Source organism: Anabrus simplex, chromosome 3, assembly GCF_040414725.1.
Source record: "Anabrus simplex isolate iqAnaSimp1 chromosome 3, ASM4041472v1, whole genome shotgun sequence".
Lineage (NCBI taxonomy): Eukaryota > Metazoa > Arthropoda > Insecta > Orthoptera > Tettigoniidae > Anabrus > Anabrus simplex.
The window spans coordinates 429,712,382-429,733,789 of NC_090267.1; the positions used below are offsets into that span (position 1 = coordinate 429,712,382).

General features: G+C 39.2%; 1 protein-coding gene across 2 annotated transcripts in view; it reads right to left on the bottom strand.

The window, feature by feature from the left end:
• LOC136866463 (E3 ubiquitin ligase Rnf121) overlaps nt 1-21,408 on the bottom strand; it is a 186,992-nt gene that overhangs the window by 140,266 nt on the left and 25,318 nt on the right. For both annotated transcript variants that reach the window (XM_067143448.2, XM_067143447.2), the window contains exons 2-3: nt 6,293-6,327; nt 6,041-6,182 (exon numbers count right to left, since the gene is read on the bottom strand). In XM_067143448.2, the coding sequence (XP_066999549.1) occupies nt 6,041-6,172 (132 nt within the window). In that variant the 5' untranslated portion in view covers nt 6,173-6,182; nt 6,293-6,327. The remainder of the gene's footprint in view (nt 1-6,040; nt 6,183-6,292; nt 6,328-21,408) is intronic.

Sequence of the window (21,408 nt, forward strand, 5' to 3'; positions counted from 1 at the left end):
CTGAATTGATTAATTTGATTCCATTCAAGTTGCTGAATCAATACAGTGATCCGATTCACGGCACATTGGTCACCGCTCGCTACTGCCACCTGGTCTTCATACTATGAACTCCTTTCTTAGAAAAAGATGCTAGTCACTCTAATACATCGAAGGTTTCCGGCGACACAGGGTGGGAAAGATTAGGATTGGGAAGGTAGCAGCCATGGCCTAAATTAAGGTGTGAAAATGGGGAACTACGGAAAACCATCTTAACGGCTGCCGACAGTGGGATTCGAACCCACCATCCACCGAATGCAAGCGCATAGCTACGCGATACTAACCGCACGACAACTCACTCAGTCAGTTTTGAAAATATGTATTTTTCTATCAGCTGAGGATTTTTTTGAATCGTCATATTCTGTATAGGCTACTCGAGATGTACAGTAGCCCACTGGTTTTCTGATTCAACATACTGTTGGTTAAGTTATTGCGTCTGTTCACATGATTGAAGTCTTGTGCAACGATGTGACATACGAACTGAGAGAATACTGAGCCGTTCTTCCCAATATAAAACAGGTACTTTTGAGTGGTCATGAGCATGACATAATCATAGGGCAGGCTAGAGTCGAGTTTAATTGTTTAATGTCAACTAAGTTATAATACTAAGATTCATTAAACTAATAAATAGTATAACCTATAGTCTACTTACTAGCTACTTCAGAATTATGTTTTGACTACCTTTTTAACACTGCAAATAAATCCATCTATTATTTAAACCTCCCTATAAGAAGAGGACAGTGAATGCAAGTGGGTATTATTTTCAAATGAGCTGAGCTCGAGAGTCCATTATAGGATACGATTCTTTCAGTGTACCATGGCTCACTGTATGTCTCGCTGCAGCGGAAGCTCAGCTCTCTGCCGGTGTCCAGTGTCCAGTGATACACACGGCTGCTTATCCTTGAAACCAACAATCTTTACATACTGCTGACTGAATACTTCTGCATTTTGAAGATCCTGCAGTGTCCTCCTTGGAACCTGTCTCTGCCTTAAAGTAGGGTACCTATACATACCTTTCCATTTTTCACTAAAATTTGTATGACTGCCAATTATGCTTGCCATCGTGTTATCCTTAGCTGCCTTCTTTGCTAGATTCAATTTCCTAGTAAATTCCTTCAATATCTCCTTACTTTCACAGCTAGTCCTAACTCTATTTCTTTCCAATCTGCACCTCCTTCTTAGTCTCTTTATTTCTCTATTATAACACGGTGGATCTTTACCACTCCTTACCACCTTTAAACGTACAAACTTGTTTTCACATTTCTCAACAATTGCTTTAAACACATCCAAGAGTCTGTTTACATTCTATTTTACCGTTTTCCACCGATCATAATTACTTTTTAAAAACTGCCTCATGCCTCCTTTATCAGCCATATGGTACTGCCTAATAATCCTACTTTTAAGACATTCCTTTCTATCACATTTATTTTTAACTACGACAAATACAGCTTCGTGATCACTAATACCATCTATTACTTTGGTTTCTCTATAGAGCTCATCTGGTTTTACCAGCACCACGTCCAGGATATTTTTCCCTCTAGTTGGTTCCATCACTTTCTGAATCAGCTGTCCTTCCCATATTAGCTTATTTGCCATTTGTTGGTCATTCTTCTTGTCATTCTCATTTCCTTCCCAACTGACATTTGGTAAATTCAGATCTCCTACTACAATCACATTCCCTTCCATGTCGTTTCCCACATAGCCGATTATCTTATCAAATAATTCTGAATCCGTGTCAGCGCTACCCTTTCCCAGTCTGTACACTCCGAAGACATCAAGTTGCCTATTATCTTTAGAAATGAGCCTTACACCTAGAATTTCATGTTTGTCATCTTTAACTTTTTCGTAGCTTACAAATTCTTCTTTCACCAGAATAATATTTCCCCTGCCACCATTCCTCACCTATCTCTATGATACACACTCCAGTTCCGTGAGAAAATTTCTGCATCCATTATATAATTTCTCAGCCATGATTCAACTCCTATTACAATGTCTGGTAAGTATATATTTATTAAATTACTTAATTCTATTCCTTTCTTTACAATACTTCTACAGTTCAACACTAACATTTTTATGTCATCCCCACTTGACTTCCAGATCTCTGTACCCTTATCGCCGCTCCCTAGACCACCCTGTTTCCCTGAATGTACCTCCCTATTACCCTTCCAAACAAATTTCCTAACTTATATGTACCACCGCGGTTTAAGTGAAGGCCATCTGAGCGCAGATCCCTATCTCCTACCCACCCATTAGGATCTAGAAATCTCACTCCCAGTTTCTCACATACCCACTCCGTAATCTCATTTAAATTCCCAATCACCCTCCAGTCAGTATCCCTCCTACACAGTATTCCACTGATAATTTCCGCTTCCTTAAACTTCACCCGTGCTGCATTTACCAGATCCCACACATCCCCCACTATGTTGGTACTTATACCAGCTTGCCTTTCGTTGTTGGTACCAACGTGAAACACTAACACCTTCTCCTCCCCTCCTCCTTCTCTTCCATTTTCCTCAACATCTGCCTCAACCTAATTCCTGGATAACACTCTACCCTGGTTCCCTTTCCTCCACACACTTTCCCCACATGTCTAACGATGGAATCCCCCATGACCAGAGCCTCCTTCCCCTCTCGTGCCTTCTTCATTCCAACTTTCCGCTGTCTCTTCCCTCCCTACCTCAGCTCTCCCTCCCCTTCCTTCTGCTCCCTCCTCTGCTTTGTCACAACAAATTCAAAGCTGCAGTCAACACTGACAGCTGTGCTGGGTCACCACTGCAACCTCGAAGGGTAAGCCTTTTCTCTTTTGTCACTCACAGTCCTGTGATTTTCTTTTCAATTGATCAAGCTATTTTCTTTCTTTTCTCTTTTAGATATCCCCTATTAGCACCCTTATGGACGGATAGACTTACTTTCATAACACCGGGATATCTTTCATTTTATTGTTGTAGTGATTACTTGGACTCGGAAGATGGCGAGGAATTGTATATATCTTATGGATTAATTTGGCATTTATGCATTGGTTTGTCTCTCCTCGGTATGTGAATTTTGGAATTGATTTTCGTATGGCTTCAAGATTGTTTCTTTATCATGGGAAAAGTAAAGTAAGATGTAATATTTTGGAAACATACTGTAGTGTACACGTGCCAGATCGGCATGGATATTTCCGGATATTTCATCAATTTCGTAACTTCACGATGCTTCTCAATGTTCTTGGTCAGCATTAATTTCTGGGCCCTAATTGGAGAAAATAAACTTAAATGTGATTGGTACGTGAAGGAAAAAAGATCGGAAGCTCATTGGCTGTTGTAAGGTTTCCTAATTTCCGGAGACCAGGCGAGTTGGCCATACGGTTAGAGGCGCGCGGCTGTGAGCTTGCATCCGGGAGATAGTGGGTTCGAATCCCACTGTCGGCAGCCCTGAAGATGGTTTTCCATGCTTTCCCATTTTCACACAAGGCAAATGCTGGGGCTGTACCTTAATGAAGGCCACGGCCGCTTCCTTCCAACTCCTAGGCCTTTCCTATCCCATCGTCGCCATAAGACCTATCTGTGTCGGTGCGACATAAAGCCATTAGCAAAAAAAAAAAAATTTCTGGAGAGAAGCGTTTCGCTAGAGCCTTGCTCTTCCTAGGCGTCTTTTCTGTTTGACCAGTGAAGGGAAAGGTTGCCTTCAAGGTAACGGGTCTTCTTGGCCCCTCCAACAGGTAAGCGCTTAGTTGTTTTTCATTTTTCAGGTTATCTTCAAATGTAGTATCCCGTTTAATTTCTTTTGCCGGAGCTTACCCGTGTTTTCCTTCAGCTTCCAAATTTTATTAAAACGACTTAGCCTTTTCGGTAAGTCGCATCACATTTGTAAAGAGACAGTTCCCATTTTGTTAATTTTGTAAATTAGATATTCAACGCCTTTCGATGTAATCACAATATGTAAATTTCACCTTGGGGTGTCTCGTTTATTCTGCTTCATCTTGGAGTATTCACCTTTAGGACGGGCACCCTATCTCAGAAGTGTTTTTGAGGGGGCTACCTACTGAAGGAGCTCTGCACCAAGATTATATTTTAAACGTTGTTCTCTTTCTAACATGTACATCTTGATAACAGTGTAACATTACCTTCCTTTTCTTTCTTTCCGACTGTTTCATGTGTTTTAAAAGTGTCGGCACGAACAGCGGAATGTTGTGTGTGATGTTCCGTATAAGATTAGATAACTAAATGCTACCCTCGGGTAAATTGTAATTACTACTGGATTTCTGTTTTCAAATTTTAATGGTGTATTTTGTTATTTATTTACGTTTTAATTTTCATCTAAATTTGTTAAGTAAAGTTTAGGATTACATTTGACTTCGCTTCTTCAGCATTGCCAATACCTTCCACCGCCTGGATATGGTTCCCAGCCGCTTCCCTGTTATCCTTTCTTAGCCGTCATGTTGGTTATCCTGTTATTATTTTCTGTGCTTAATGTGCTTATAGTTTTAATTTCGTACATATTGTCATGTCTCGTGTTAGTGCCCAACTATGTGAATGCACAACGGTAGCAAACATTAATATTATTTTTATTATTCCTATTACTTGTAACCTTCCTTATTTGGAGGTTACAATTGTAATAAAAGAAGATTGTTCCTTCAGTGATGCGGTGTTGACAGGCACATCAACAATTAATTTTATTTACATTGATACTGTGATATTTTCTTGTAATGCAAATTTTACTATGATCCATGATGGGGCAACTAATAGACAATGACTTCTTACAACATCTTTTCGTCGACACAAGTGCAGTTTTGAAATAATTTTAAGTGCCATTAATCTTGTGACCTACTGTTTTTATTCAAATTCACTTGATCATTTATCAAATGTCTAATGTGTGATTTTTAATTTGTACACTAGTGCATTTTGTGTGTTTGTATTTCTGGCCTTAACTCAGGAGGTTTAACCCCCCCCCTTTAGTTTATGACATCACTATGTCCTAATGCTATTTATATGATTAATAGCTGAGGATGACCACTATGTATGCTCAAAACTAGTACTGTTGATTAGGTGGATAATAAACAAAAGTTTTTGTAAAACAAGTAAGTCATATCCATCAATACGGGCCCAACCATGAAATTTATCAGTTATATGCCCTCCAGATGATGCTGGGAAGCAGAAAAGAGCCTGTCAGGGGCTGTGGCAGAAGAAATAGGACTGATGAGGAGAGAGCCCATCCGAGGGAAAATGGCAGTATATGAAGATGTGTATGTTGTCCTTGTGTTTTCATGCTTTTCTTTGTTACCTCTTACTGTTGTTCTCTTGCAGAGAAATGGCAGGAAAATCAGCACATCCTTGGGAGGTAATGCTACTCATGTCTGCAGCATTCCTTAAGCTGTACATACTTCCCTGCTGATGCTAAAATAGCAACAGTGCTGGGAAATTGGACATCCATGTCTTATCGGAGCTGTATTGGGATGCCAAAAGATTAATGGAAAAATAAATCTGTCATTTAAAACAAAACCACACTCACACCACAACACATCATTGGCCTTGAATATTATTGCACTCCTGTGACCACAAGAAAACAGGATGGTCATGGGCATGTATAAGAAATATGAAAGAAGTTCATTAGAAGTGATGGTGGAGGTGGTTTTGTTAAAAAAAAAAAAAAAAAAAGTGTTACAGATCCCTCCTACTACTAATCATAGAAGAAAGAGAAGAGGTTTTAACACTTTGAAGACTGATGATATAGCTAAAGAAAGGATAGGTCACAAAGTATATGAAAAAGAATTTCTCAGATCTCTCAATCCAACAGAACAAGAGTTGACCAAAAGAGGTTTGATAAGATGAAAGAACAGAGCTTGGAATAATTCCTGCAGCAACATTAATATCATTAATATTTTTAAATAATTTGTTTAAACACAAAGTGGACACAAATATTAGAGAAAAAAAGAGTTACATGTGGAGGACATGAATCGTGCTTAACAAATATTCTTGAGATAATACTTTGATGTATTCAAAATGATGATGTAACAGCATACCTGGTATGATTTATAATGGCGTTTCTTCCATTCTACTAATGCAATTTGAGCTACGACTAGAGTAATTAGAAGTATTAGGACCATTTCTGCATGCATCGCATCGTGGCCCTTGTGTTGCTCATGGACCTTCATGTGCTCTATCCTGCAAAGCAATGCACAAGCACACGATTACAGATCTATATATTGAAGTAAATCCACATTCACTCAGAGCATGCCTCTATTAAATGAAATCAAGAATGAGAGACATATTACCTCCATTTCTCTTCTGGAGTTAGCTCCTCCAAAGTCTGAAAATGTAAAGAAACAGCAATCGATTAGTTTTCTTTGCTAGAAGTTTTATGTTATACTAAATCATTTTAATTTATTCTGTTTTGTTCAATTCAATTTAATTAAAACTATTTTGGCAGACTGAAGAACCTAACAGTTAGAAATTACCTGAGTCAAAACTGAAAAGAGATGGCTTTTAAAACAACCCTCACTTTAAGTTTTTAGTGATGATGGCACAGGAAAAGGGGAAGGATGAGGCAATGGTCTTAATTAGGGTACAGCATCTGGTATGAAAATGAGAAATAATGGAAAACCATCTTTAGGACAGCCACCAATGGAAGCTTACAGTAACATGACTCATACCACGATTTTAAATCACAAGACAAATGTTTAACTTTCAGTTACATTACCGTAGAGTAGGAAATCATTAAACCAAATCTAACAGAACACAAAAAGTACTTAATACTAGGTAGGTTAGTGTACAATGGATTTTATTTATGTAACTAATAGAATAGGACACAAAATGGTGTATTATGAAATGTTGTAAATTAGATGCCAGATCTAACAGAAAACCCTCGGAAAATGCTGACTAGTAGCAATACGAAATATACATACATTTATTATGTTTACACATTTGTTTCATGAGGCATGAAGTTAATTAACAATTTAGAAAGTATATTTTTCTTAATGCATTAAAGGAAAGATGCAGTTAAGTCAGAGGTGCAAATAAGCAGATAATATTCTGAGGCTCACCAGAAAATCTACAGGCTCACTTTTCTTGCCTGATTTACTGTTTCAGTGTGATTTCTTGAGAAACAAGTTTTAAATGAGTTCTGTTGGCCCAAAGGTAGTGAGAGATGGCCCATTCATACTAATAGTCATTCAATTATTATTTCAAATAGATTTTATTTTATTTTATTCATAATATAACTACAATAGTTTTTCCAAAGAAGGACAAGGTATTTCTTTTTGTGACATACTGCTGGTTTCTGAAAAAGTTGTGTTATATGCAATTTCTTAAATGAAACTCAGAACTGGGAAATGGCAGACAATTGTATACAAACAAAACAGTGTCGAATACAGTACTAACTTGTTCCAGTATGCGCTCAATGGTTAACCAAGATTATTGGCGGAGAAAATAATGTGTTGGTATGCATCTGGTTGCACATGCGTATCAGAAGTTCCAGGTCCTACTTGTAAGAATTATGACTTTGTGATAGGGATGACAAAATAACACAAAATTTTAAACATTCTCAACATTCATTCATTCATTGTAGAACTGTATTTTTCGGCAAATGTCTTTTAAATTCTGTCGCTAATGTTACTCGAATCCTAGGAGCCTATGGAAATAATTTAGACACCCAGAGCATGTAAGCATCCATGTATTTGTACCTCTCAGTTAACTTCTGTACTTCTATTATGAACAAATTTTTGAATTGTCATATTTCATGCAATATGGATGAAACTAAGTAACATTTTAGCAACAGAATTAGAATATTATCGATACCCATACGACGTAAGCATTAATGAGCTACAGAAATATGGAAAACAACCAGTAATATTTTCCACAAGGAAGCGAAAATCTCTGAAGTCAAAGGCCAAAGCCAGCCCTTGAAAACTGTTGGTATTTCTCACTCACCAGTAGTCCAGGAAAGGAGTAGTAAAATATTTTGTTTAATGCTCTGTATAAATTGTGTCAAGATGGCGGCTGGAGGAGACATGCACAAGCTTAGTGCTGCTGCAGTTTGTGTTGTTTGTGTGGTAATAATCAGAGTTGTTGTGCTTCACAGTTCTCTGCACAGGTCTATTCGAGTTAAGGAATCGGTGTGTGCAAGTGAAAAAGTGAGTTCTCCTTTTGTATGGCTACTAGCAGAGAGAAACTACTACATTCCAGCGTTCTCTCTGACTGGATGCGCCATTTTCCAGACTTATAGGCGCCTCCCTACTAGCTCGGAGCCGAACAAGCCTAGGCCTGGTCGCTCAGCGATTAGGGGCTTGCTTTGCCCCCTACTACTGGCTGGAGATGTCCACTTAAACCCTGGTCCCACCACTTGTGAAATGAAAACAGACATAAACATCTATTGTCAGAATGTGCAAAGCCTAAACAATAAGTTGTCTGATTGTGAACTATCCCTGCCAGACCTAAGAGAAGTTGACGTGATTGGACTTACTGAAACATGGCTCTCTTGGGCTAGCGACAGTGAACTACCACTCAGTGCTAATTACAGCATATTCCGTCGTGATCGTGCTACTCTAGGTGGTGGAGTGATGCTAGCAGTAAACAGTGCGTAACCATGTAAACGAAGGACAGATCTCGAACGGAACTGTGAGTTAGTGTGGGTGGAGCTACTCTTTCCTCGACGCCCTGTACTTGTGGGATGTTACTACAGACCACCAAACAGCCCATTCAGTGACCTTGAACAGTGCCTAGACTCTGTCATCGCAGCTCTCCCTCATGGTGAAGTAATTTTAATGGGCGACTTTAACTTGTCTATAAAGTGGTCTTCTCCAACTACCGGACTGGCAGCTAATAACTGTGACACATACTTTGTAGACAGTTTTATTAATGGCCTCGGACTGAAACAGTTTAATATGTACCCAACCCGTGGACCCAACACCCTGGACTTCATACTCTCCTCATTAGAACTTAAAACAATAACCCCAGGCAGAAACCTTTTCCTGTGCGACCACCAGTCCCTCGATGCTACATTCCTCCTTCCCCACCCCTCGTCAAAGCCTCACAGCAGGACATCCTACCGCCCTACCTACATCTGGCGCCGTGCCGACTGGCCTGCAATGTGTCGTGCCCTGGAATGCCTTCCCTGGAGTCTGCTCGGAATAGCTGATATCGAATCGGCTCTTGACCTGCTGTACGACTGGCTGCAAGCTGCAATTAAAGACTTCGTACCTGCACAACGGGATACAACTAGCAAACATCAACACTGGATATCACAAGAGACCAGACTGATACTATTTAATAAGAAGAGAGCTTGGCGCCTGTGGAAAGACTTCCCTAACCCACACACTCACAATACCTTCGTTAAAATCCGCCGCCACGCGAGGTTTATGGTCAGAAGAGACTAACAAACACACGTAGACACTGTCACTGAAAACGTCCGCAGCAATCCCAAGCGCTACTGGAGTCTCATTAACACACAGAGAAGGACGGAGCGGATTCCTGTCAGCGTGAACCACAACGATGCAACAGCAGATGGCACCGATCGCAATGAACTGTTCAACAGGTATTTCTTCTCCAACCTCTCCCCTCCCTTACAAAACCAACTGCTCCCTCCCGTTGGTACAGCTTCAAACAGAACCCTATCAAGCATAACTACCACACCAAGTGAAGTTCATAACCTTCTTCAAACTCTTCGTACCAACAAAGCTACCGGTGCCGACACTATAGGTCCTCTTTTCCTAAAAAATACTGCCAGCACTCTTTGCGTCCGTCTCGCTAAATTATTTAACAGGTGTTTTGCCGCGGGCTATTTTCCTATTACCTGGAAACAGGCAAATATTGTTCCACTTCTCAAATCAGGCAACAAATTTAATGTTTCATCTTACCGACCAATCTCTATTCTCCCCACACTATCCTTTATCTTTGAAAAAATTATACACCAGCGTCTTCTCGCATTCACTTTGCCGTATATCTCAACCAAGCAGCATGGTTTTCTACCAGGTGGCTCTTGTCTAACAAACCTGGCCACTCTGCATAGCTTTGCATCACACGCCATTGCAGCTAAATCACAGCTGGATATCTGCTACGTAGACATTTCGAAAGCTTTCGATTCTGTTGACCATACTCTGTTGCTCCATAAACTCTCCGAACGATTTAATATACATGGCAGTCTTCTAACCCTTCTTGCTGGCTTCCTACATAACCGTTGGCAGAGAGTGGTAATATCAGGCACTTCATCCTCATGGTTACCAGTCACCTCCGGTGTCCCACAAGGCAGTACTCTTGGCCCCTTGCTGTTTTCTTTGTTTATGGACGATCTGCCGTCCGAACTCAACGAAACAGTGAATACCCTACTCTTTACTGACGACTGCAAGATATTTAGGGAGATCAGGAATCCAGCAGATGCAGCTCTGCTACAGTCCTCACTTAATGCCCTCTCGAACTGGTGCCGTACTTGGAAACTTATCCCCAATCCACAAAAATGCAGCCACATGACCATAACACTGCGTAAATCTCCTCTACCGACATCATATTACCTACTCGACAAGCCCATCACTGTGGTTACGCAACAGCGTGACCTAGGTGTAATATTTGATACAAAATTACAATTTAAGACCCATATAGAAACATATACAACCGCTATGAAATTACTAGGCATTCTCTATAGCTTCACAGAAATTTCTGACCCCATTGCTCTTCGTCACTTCTTCCTCATGATCGTTCAACCTCTCTTAAACTACTGCTCTCCGATTTGGACAACAGCCGCCCCCTCTAATACTAAGCAGTTAGACAGAGCAGTGTCCTTCTTTGCTGCAATTGTAAGGAACAGAAACCCCAAGCTCAGAAATCTGTCTACGCAGCAGGTATTAATGGCAATTAATGTGTCACCGCTGCACATCAGGCGACAGGTAGCTGACCTGAGTTTCCTCCACGAGATCTTAAATGGACATTACCGCTCGGAACATCTTGTTTCTCTCTTCTCTCTCCGCGTTCCTTCCCGCTCCACCAGAACCAAAGAACTTCTCCACATTCCCCACACTCAGCACTCAATACTTCAACGATCTTTCCTAATCCGCCTCCCAACACTCTTTAACAATATTAATAGGAGACAAGAGCTTGATATAGCATCAAATAAAAGTGTATTCGAGAGGTGTGTAAATAGTATCTTAAAGATAAGTTGATGTGAAGGGATTATACCGCCATCTTGACCCACGACGACTTGGCTATGAACATGGACATCCTCATGGTTTTCGATTTGGACAGTTATTAGTAGGATGTGTACCTGATCTTGTTATATTTTGTTATGTTTGTTATATTTTATTATGAAAGTTTACGTTTGTTAAATAGTCTGTTGACAGTGCAAGTGAAATTTGCTCAGTGTAGCTGTATCTTGTGCTTCGTGAATAAATAAATAAATAAATCAAAATATATTGTATTACTCCATTATTAGGCCAAAATGTATTCTTTTAATTCCAATATCAAGTTGAGGACTAAAAAATGTTGATTAAAAATGAATGAAAACATTCTTTTGCCTCGCACCTTGCCTATGTGGATTTGGAGTGTAGTGGCCAATGACACTGTGCAGTCCTGACAAGAAATACCACTTGTCTTTGAGTATAGACCTTGCCATGTAAGCTTATACACTAAGGATACAACCTTACTCTTTCTCCCCTGTTAATACTGAAGGTAATGATTTATAGCTTTTTTTTTCTAGCTGTTTGGTTCGATTCAGTGTCGCTAACCAAACAGTTTGGGGACCCCACTTGCTGATACGACATTTTAGTTACTGTTAAAATCTTGCAGGCTGGCACTATGTAGTCATGACTTTTTCATGACAAGATTAAACTTACTGCCAATGCCATATTATGAAAATCACTAGTGTTACATTTGCAGGTATAAGTAAAGCAAATTTTCTTTTTTCTGCAGGATTGTAAATCCCTTTGGGTAATAAATACCAGCTAAGTAATGTGGCCATGTTCAAATAATGCATTTGATAAAGTAATTGGTGTAGAATGACAAACTCAATATTTTATTAATACGGTCTTATTTCGTCCAATTGATATGTATAGAATTCAATTAGGATGCAAAAAAAGACTGCAAGAACTCCTCTATAAAGATCAATTCAGTTGAACCTTAACCTTGTCTTGCCACGACTTTCGAACAATTTGCAGTCTTAGGCTTTGTGTGTCTTCTTATTGATTTATGGCAAATGTACATGTAATATATTTGCTTGCGTGCATTATTGCAGCATGGTTTCACTTCAGCCTGACAAGTAATAGTAAAGTTCAAGAAGGGACCGGAATTATTTGCACCAGGCAAACACTGAAAAATACGGTTATAATAATGTGTATATCAAAATATCCATTATTGTTACTGACATTAAGATTAGTTTGTTGATGGTTATGTCTTGTGATTTCAATATGTAACTAGTCAAGTTGGCAGCAGTGATGAGCCATTCAAAAAACAGTCAAGGAAACAAGGTGAAATGCTCTGCGAAACGTCAAGAATTCCACCTTGCTTTCTTGATAAAGCAAAAAGCTTATTTTCACGTCTACAATTATGGGCTGTCAAAACATAAATCTAAATATATTTTTTAATAGTTCATCTAATCAGTTTTAAAACAATATTTTTCCCCTTTAACTATATTAATTAGTTGAAGCCATTCAGATAGCAAAAAATCCTCACTTATATCACCAGCAATAAAAAGCGTGTTAAATGAAGAATCTTCTCATTGCCACATGCTAATAGGGATTTATCGTGATGTGGGCACAAGAAATCCAGAACATGGCACTTGCTCTCTAATTCTCAACTGCATCAAGCCAGTACTTCAAGTAGTGACCTGTGCTTCTGATCAACTTTTTACGAGTTGATTTGTTTTCTTCCTCCCACTGAGACATGTTTGTGAGGACAATTCCTTGGCCACCCTTGTATTTCAAGCAATTCCATTTCTGTGAGCCTGTGGTGTCAGAAAGGAATTGTTTCATGGTGGACCCTTCACAGGAATGCAAAAATGCTGTATCATTTCCAGATACTATCAACTGTGCGAAGAGAAACTCTTTCAACAGTAAGATCTTACAGAGTGGCTGTAGTTTTTCATACAGGTCAATAAAAAAAGGCAGTGTTATTAAAAACTTGTCTGATGAAAGAATTATCAGATAGGCTTTTGCTCTCACAGCATCCATAGCTGCTACTCTTCTATCTTTTTGATTCATCATCTTCTGGAAATGGACGACAAGATGTACAAGATCACAACGCAGAGGTTTTGAAGCATCAGATTTGGTACATAACAATTGTTCTTAATTTAATTATATCTCACTTTGTAAAAGTTTTGCAGTGCTCATGGAGGCATTTTGGTAATCTTTGGTAAAATCTGAATATGTTGCTCTAGTTTTGTCAAGCTTGTGCAGGTAAGGAATAGAGTTAGCAGCATAAAAAATGGCCAACTGTAGGTGAAGTGCAGCACAGAGAATGCTAATCAAATGTACAATTAAATCAAATTTAAAGCCAATCATAAATGATGCCCTGTTAGTTCCCACACTGACCATGCACTTTTCCCTTCTCTAATCAAGCCCCTAACATATCCTATAAGTCAATAATACAGCAGTGAAATATGACTCGGACCTATTGCTCTTGAGATGCGTAAGACCTAAAAGATCTTCTCTTAACTTCCCATCACACACATGACCAGTGTCAATAATCACATGTTCTTCAAAATAATCACATATCCGTGGAATCATCAATAAAAATACTGAAACAATGAGTATTTTTCATTTTTTTAAAGCCAAATTCTTCTGTAACTGTTTAGCAATGAAAAGGATGAAACTTCTGCAGTTTCTATCATTTTGCATTGTTTTATCTCCATATTTAAACCCAGTGATTCGGAGGAGAAGCTGTGGAAGAACGAAGTGTGCAAGGGTACGCTTTCACTAAGAAGGAATCTCAACCCTCCCTGAGGAAAAACTGTACAAGTGTCATTAATGTAACAGTGCGTTTTCGCGAATTGCTGATCTCCAAAAACACAATTGCATCCACTCGGAGGTGAGACTACACAAGTGTACAACACGCAGTAATACGTTTTCACGAAACAAACTAGGAAATAACAAATATAATAATGCTCTTCAAGACCTGCTTACCTGATGAGTTAAACTGAGCACTGCCCCTGCATTGCAGGAAGCCATAGCCCTTAGAAGATTCATAAGGCTATTTATTTATTTTTATTATTTATTTACTTAGGGAAGTCAGTAAAAGGTTTTTTCACTGATGCCTCTAAAATAGGCTATGTTGAATAAGGTTGTCATATGCTCAAACCCTGAAGATTCTATTTTCTTAATACATTTGGCAAGTGAAGTGTTTTCTGGTTCTGACTGTAGCATGCATTAAATTGTTGAAATATACTTTTTTACCATGAAACATAAAAGTTTCCTTTTACAAGAAACAAGAAAATTGCACTACTAATTTCGATTTGCTATTTTGCAGGTATTTAGTGTCATCATCATCATTATCATTTCCCTTTATCCAGCTGTAGCCGGGTAGGGGCAAATATGGTTCCTCTCCACTTTCTTCGGTCTTTCCACCACTCCTCCTTCAACACTGTGTCCCAGTCCAGGTTTCTTTCTATAATGCTGCGTTGGATGGTATCCTTCCATCTCAATCGTGGTCGTCCACGGCCTCTCCTTCCTTGGATTTGCATTTCCATCACCTTTTTTGGCATTCTTTCGTCGCTCATTCGCTTTATATGTCCAAACCATCTTAGTCGGCTCTTCTCTATTATATCATTCATTTGTTCCACTCCAATTTCTTCCCGGATTTTCTCATTCCTTATTTTGTCTCTTCTACAGAGGTGTGCAAATTATTATGGTAAAACACTTTGTTCTACTGTTTCTTCTCACTAGTAACTCTTAAGCACAATTTCTTGGTTGACAAATTAGTCATGACACATAATATGTATGCAGGGATACTATGCAGCAAATATATTACTAGTTATAACAATATTGGGTGCAAATGGTGGCAACACTGACTTGAACTGCAATTATTGACCTTCATCTGTTGAGCTTCCATGTTACAAAGTGTTGCTTACATAAAGTTTGTGAAGGTATCTGATCTTTTATTGTTGAGTTTGAGTTGTGGTATGTATAATATGATGTTATTTGGTTATTGTTAGACTGTTCTGTTATAGTATATGGTATTTCTTTTGCAGGAATTTTATTTTGAACTTGGATTCTTTGAAGTGAACTAAAGTTTTAGGTTATGGGGCGTAAGAAGGACCTCTCACCAAGAAAAATAGGTATTGCAAGGACCTTACTGCAAGAGGGGTGTTATACACAGCAGCAGATAGCTGAAAGACTCTGTATTTCTCAACAGGCCATGAGTAATATCAAGAAAAGTGATGACAGGGGTAGTGTATACCAGCAAAGTCGTGTTGGGACAGAAAGCATGCCAGACAGAGTGAAAACACTCATAAAGGTCAAAGGCATGCATACCAAGTATTGAAATGAAATTGTGATTCACTTTGTAACTTTTATGTCACCTCAAAACTGAAATAAAATATTTTTCTGTCTTTACCATAATAATTTGCACACCTCTGTACTCTTCTGTATCATAGTCCTCAAGAATTTCATTTCAGCTGCCTGTATTCGACTCTCATCCTTCTTTGTCGTTGTCCAAGTTTCTGCTCCGTAAGTTGTTATGGGTACGTAATACATCTTGTACATAGTATCCTTTGCTTCCATTGGCACATCTTTGTCCCATAACATATTTCTTACACTATGATAGAAACAACTTCCAGCTTGAATCCTTTTACTAATCTCAGCATCCAGTCGAGCATTCTCCATTAATTCACTCCCCAGGTATTTAAACGTTTCCACTACTTCCAGGGGCTTGTCTGCAAGTCTAATCTGACCTTTCCCTTCTTTCTCCCCTCTAGTCATAACAAGAGTTTTACTCTTTTCTACACTTATTTTCAATTCACATTCTTCAATCTTCCCATTCACCACATTCAACTGTTCTTGAACCTTCCTGTCGTCTTCTCCCCAAATCACAATATCATCTGCAAATAACATCATGTTCATTTCTCTTCCTCCATATGCTGCTTTTGCTGTTCTCATGATGTCATCCATTACTATTGTAAACAGGATTGGTGATAGAACACTAATTTAGTATTTAGTGTACATTGTCAAAATCATACGCTTACCAGGGGCAGATACCCACTCATCATCATCCTAAACCATCTCCAGTTTCCCGGGTGTGGTATATGAGCCTCCTCCATCTCATCCTGTCCCTGTACCATTCTTCCTCCACCAACTTGTCCCAATAATGACCTCCCAGCAGTACATCGTTCTTAACTAAATCTATCCATTTCCTTTGTGGCCTTCCCACGTGTCATCTTCCTTCTACTTTTCTGTCAAATTCCTTCCTTGCAGTTCTGTTTACTGGCATCCTCTTCATGTGTCCAAACCACTTCAGTCTTGATATCTGAATCTTATTGAGGAGAGAATCATCTATTCCTACTTCTTCTCTAATTTTCTTATTCCTAATCTTGTCTTTCCTGGTTTTCTGGATCATAGTGCGTAGGAATTTCATTTCAGCTTGGAATTAGTTTGGAATTATCTCTATTGGTCAGTGTTGTGGTTTCGAGACTGTATGTAAGAACTGGTGTATAATAGGACTTGAACAATGTCATTTTTGTTTTCATGGGTATTTGCTCATCCCACAGCAGGTGTCTTACCTGGTGGTAAAATTGTGTTGCCTTATTGATTCGATTGTTCACCTCATGTTTTGGTAGGTTGTCATTTGATATAACGCTACCCAAGTATTTGAAAACTGAAACGCTGTCCAGATGGGCTTCATTTAACATGACTATTGGTTCTGCTCCTTCCCCATACACTTTCATCACCACCGTCTTGGTCTTACTGATGTTTAAACCATATTTCTTAAACTCCTCATTCCAGCTTTGCATTCTCTTTCTCCCAATTCCTCTTCTGAGTCACTCCAGATCGCAACATCATCTGCAAATGTGAAAGCTTTGATATATACTCATGTTCTCTGAAATTTTTGTTTCCCAGGTGAACGATGAGCAGGCCAAATTCTACTGAAACTTGCATTTTCTTCACTAGGCATTTCTGTTTCCACAGTAGGCACACCACTTGCACCTCTAGCAACAGAAGTCACTCTCGAGGTCTCATCAGGCATCACTGTACTGACAGAAGAACTTGTTTAAAAAAAATTATTAAGTTTACTCTGTTTCAGTATGAATCAAACAACACATGATCAAAACAATAAATCTTAATAAAATGACATGATAAGGCTAGTTTAGGATATGTTAGCATGAAGAGCTGTATCAAACTAATCTATGGACTTATTACCCAAACATTACTGAGGAAAAATAAAACTCAGATTTCTGTTGAAAAATAGTACTGTAAATTCTGCCTATTCTTCTGTTTTCAAATGTTACTTTCTTTCCCTTCCTATTTTTTGCAGTAAAAACCTACTCGCCAGTGGCGACTGCAATTTTCGATAGCTACCAAAGCCACTGTGAGAGAATCTATTTAGAGACAAAATCAGAGATTGATAGACAAGTTCTAAAAAAGTCCTAAAATACAAGGATTTAACAGTATACCAAAAGAGAAAACAGATTTGAGACTTCAATTTGACAGTTCCTCGTGAACTCTCCATGACAAGAAGTATGTGTGAAACAACACATCCTCACTGTTACACTGGGGCAAAATGCTGGTAATTTCATGACTGAAAAGTCCTAAAGAGCTCGAATCTTTGTAAAAGATGCAATGCATCGAGTAATTTTTTTTACAATAGATTATGGCAAGGGAAGTATTTGTGTACAAAAGCTCTAAACTGCATGAAAATTGGTCGGCAAGCTCAAATATGTTGCAAGTGATAAAAATCATTGTTAATCCGTACTGAAGATACTGAATGTAGGATGCTAAAGGGTTTATTGTGTCACCTATTCAATACATATAAATTTTAACATTTAGGAATTTATTATTAATTCCACTTGAGACATGTTTTGCACTTCGTTGAGGGCATCATCAGTCAAATTACCTCCTCAAGGCAAAAATCAGATAGGCCTACCTGATTAGTATTTAAAATGTACACGTTAATATACATTACAATGGGAAAATTAAGTAACTAAGAAACACTTGTTCAATGGTGATATAGTTAAACAATATAAGTTTATAGACAAAGTAGTCGGCATCAATGCGTAAAATCACTGGGTAATTTTAGCAGAGTCCAGCAGTGGTGTTCCGAAGATTAATTGACACACCCATTAGAAAATCAAAGGAAATTATAAAGTTTATACAGATATTTACATTGAAACAGTCAGGGGAAAAAGGGCATCAATGTTCATAACATCAATTACTGTCGTTGGTTGAACGATTACAGGTTGACAGGGTAACTATATAGTAAATTTACAATATCCAATTGAACTGTTGAGAAATTACAGTTTATATACATATTTACAAGAGAGCAGCTTGGTGAGCAAGGATATAAAAATGTCTAGCATCAAGTGAATCCCGTTGTTTTAGTCGTTGAAAGACGATTGCAGCATTAACACTTCAGTAATATGCAGAGTGGTTTAATCTTAGTTTATAATCACAGGGGGCAGGGAAAATTATTCCATAGCCAAATGAGGTTCTATAGGGGTAGTCAAACTGAAAGTTGTCTGGTTGAAGCCTCGGGTTCAGTACGGTGAATTTGGTCAGCGTGGACGAAGACTCATTTTGTGTCACTGAGTATGCGGTGCATTTGAATGGCAACAATGATGGCAGTTATTTGTAGATGATTGTATTAATTGGGAATATGTTGCGGGTTGAATCTTTCGCTTTTTAGTTTAGTTAACTTCATGTAGTTTGGAATGTTATGTGAAAACATCAGTGTGAGATGCTAGTGATACTTTAAATTGATATTTTTTTTTTGCTAGTTGTTTTACGTCGCACCGACACAGATAGGTCTTACGGCGACGATGGGACAGGAAAGGGCTAGGAGTGGGAAGGAAGCGGCTGTGGCCTTAATTAAGGTACAGCCCCAAAACCATTTTCAGGGCTGCCGACAGTGGGGTTCGAACCTACTATCTCCCAAATACTGGATACTGGCCGCACTTAAGCGACTGCAGCTATCGAGCTCAGTAAATTGATATTATTTCCGTAAATGAAAGTATGAAGGACCTCGGGATGAAGTATTGTTTTGTGCTGCTGGCCTGGTGTAATAGAATGGAGTTGCTTATGCTATAAACTGCAGTGGAGAGATTAGAATGTATTACTACAAGTCAGAGCGTTGTACCTCGGACGAGGCATCTTCTCATTCTGTCTGCGAAGAGGAGCCATAGTGGCACGCCATGTTCGTGCCGGTCTGCGCTGGATTCTAGCGTGTTGTTAAAAGTTGTGTTGTATGAAGTGGAAGTTATCTGTAATCGAGATGTTAATAGTATTAATTGGTGTGTAAAGAAAAGATCATGGTAAGTAATGAAGAGTAAATGTTGTGTTACATACCTGATGTGTCAACGAGAGGCTATTTGTTGGTGAGAGTTGGTTGACTATGAAGGAGGCTCAGTGGGTAATACGCACGTGGTTGGCAATGGCGGCGGGAGGGGGTGGGGAGTTTTGGGAGGGAGGAGCATGGGCGAAGTTCATGCGCAGAGGAGAGCTGACGGAATGGAGGAAGGTAGAGTGGAGGGGTGAGCTTGCAATGTGTTGAGAATGTTGGTTGATAAGGTGTTGGTTGAAAAAAAGAGGTAGAAGGGGGTATGAATGTATGGACTCGAAAATTACGTGGATAGTGTTGATGTCTTTTTACTAATGCGGTTGAAATGTTAATTGCTTGTGTTGGGGGTTGTTGTGTTTTTGATGGTCAAGTGGTTTTTATTTCTCGTATTGTATCGATGGGGTCGTAGTGGAGGGGGAAGTGCTTGGGTGGGAAAATTTATTAATAATAAATTTTATTAATTTATTAATAATAAATTTTCCGCAATGAGCACCCACATGAGGGACACTGGCCACCACTTCACCACAATAGAACAAGACTTGAAAATCCTAAAAAGAGTTGAGAAAGGCAAACTAATGACTGAGTTTGAGAACCTATACATCTTTCTAGACCAACACTTCAATAAATACAAAAACCTCGAGATAACAGATATAAATAACCCCCTTTATGACCAAATTCCCATCTTACTACAAAAAATGAATTTTCAAGGACACAACTTTTCTAAACTCTTTAATACCATATTAACTAACTCACCCAGCACATTGACAGTAACCGCCCTCACCCCTACCTCCCCCATTACCACCAATACCCCACACGCAATGACAGCAAGCCCATACCTCCTCCCACCCAAGCACTTCCCCCTCCACTATGACCCCATCGATACAATACGAGAAATAAAAACCACTTAACCATCAAAAAAACAACAACGCCCAACACAAGCAATTAACATTTCAATCGCATTAGAAAAAAGACATCAACACTATCCAGGTAATTTTTGAGTCCATACATTCCCCCCTCCCTCTTTTTTCAACCAACACCTTATCAACCAACATTCCCAACACATTGCAAGCTCACCCCTCGACTCTACCTTCCTCCATTCCGTCAGCTCTCCTCTGCGAATGAACTCCGCCCATGTTCCTCCCTCCCAAAGCTCCCCACCCCCTCCCGCCGCCATTGCCAACCACATGTGCATATTACCGACTGAGCCTCCTTCATAGTCAACCAACTCTCACCAACAAATAGCCTGTCGTTGACACATCAGGTATGTAACACAACATTTACTCTTCATTACTTACCATGATCTTTTCTTTACACACCAATTAATACTATTAATATCTCGATTACAGATAACTTCCACTTCATACAACACAACTTTTAACAACACGCTAGAATCCAGCGCACACCGGCACGAACATGGCGTGCCACTACGGCTCCTCTTCGCAGACAGAATGAGAAGATGCCTCGTCCCAGCTACAATGCTCTGACTCGTAGTAATACATTCTAATCTCTCCACTGCAGTTTATAGCATAAGCAACTCCATTCTATTTCACCAGGCCAGCAGCACAAAACAATACTTCATCCCGAGGTCCTTCATACTTTCATTTACGGAAATAATATCAATTTACTGAGCTCGATAGCTGCAGTCGCTTAAGTGCGGCCAGTATCCAGTATTTGGGAGATAGTAGGTTCGAACCCCACTGTCGGCAGCCCTGAAAATGGTTTTCCATGGTTTCTCATTTTCACACCAGGCAAATGCTGGGGCTGTACCTTAATTAAGGCCACAGCCGCTTCCTTCCCACTCCTAGCCCTTTCCTGTCCCATCGTTGCCGTAAGACCTATCTGTGTCGGTGCAACGTAAAACAACTAGCAAAAAAAAAAAAATATCAATTTAAAGTATCACTAGCATCTCACACTGATGTTTTCACAT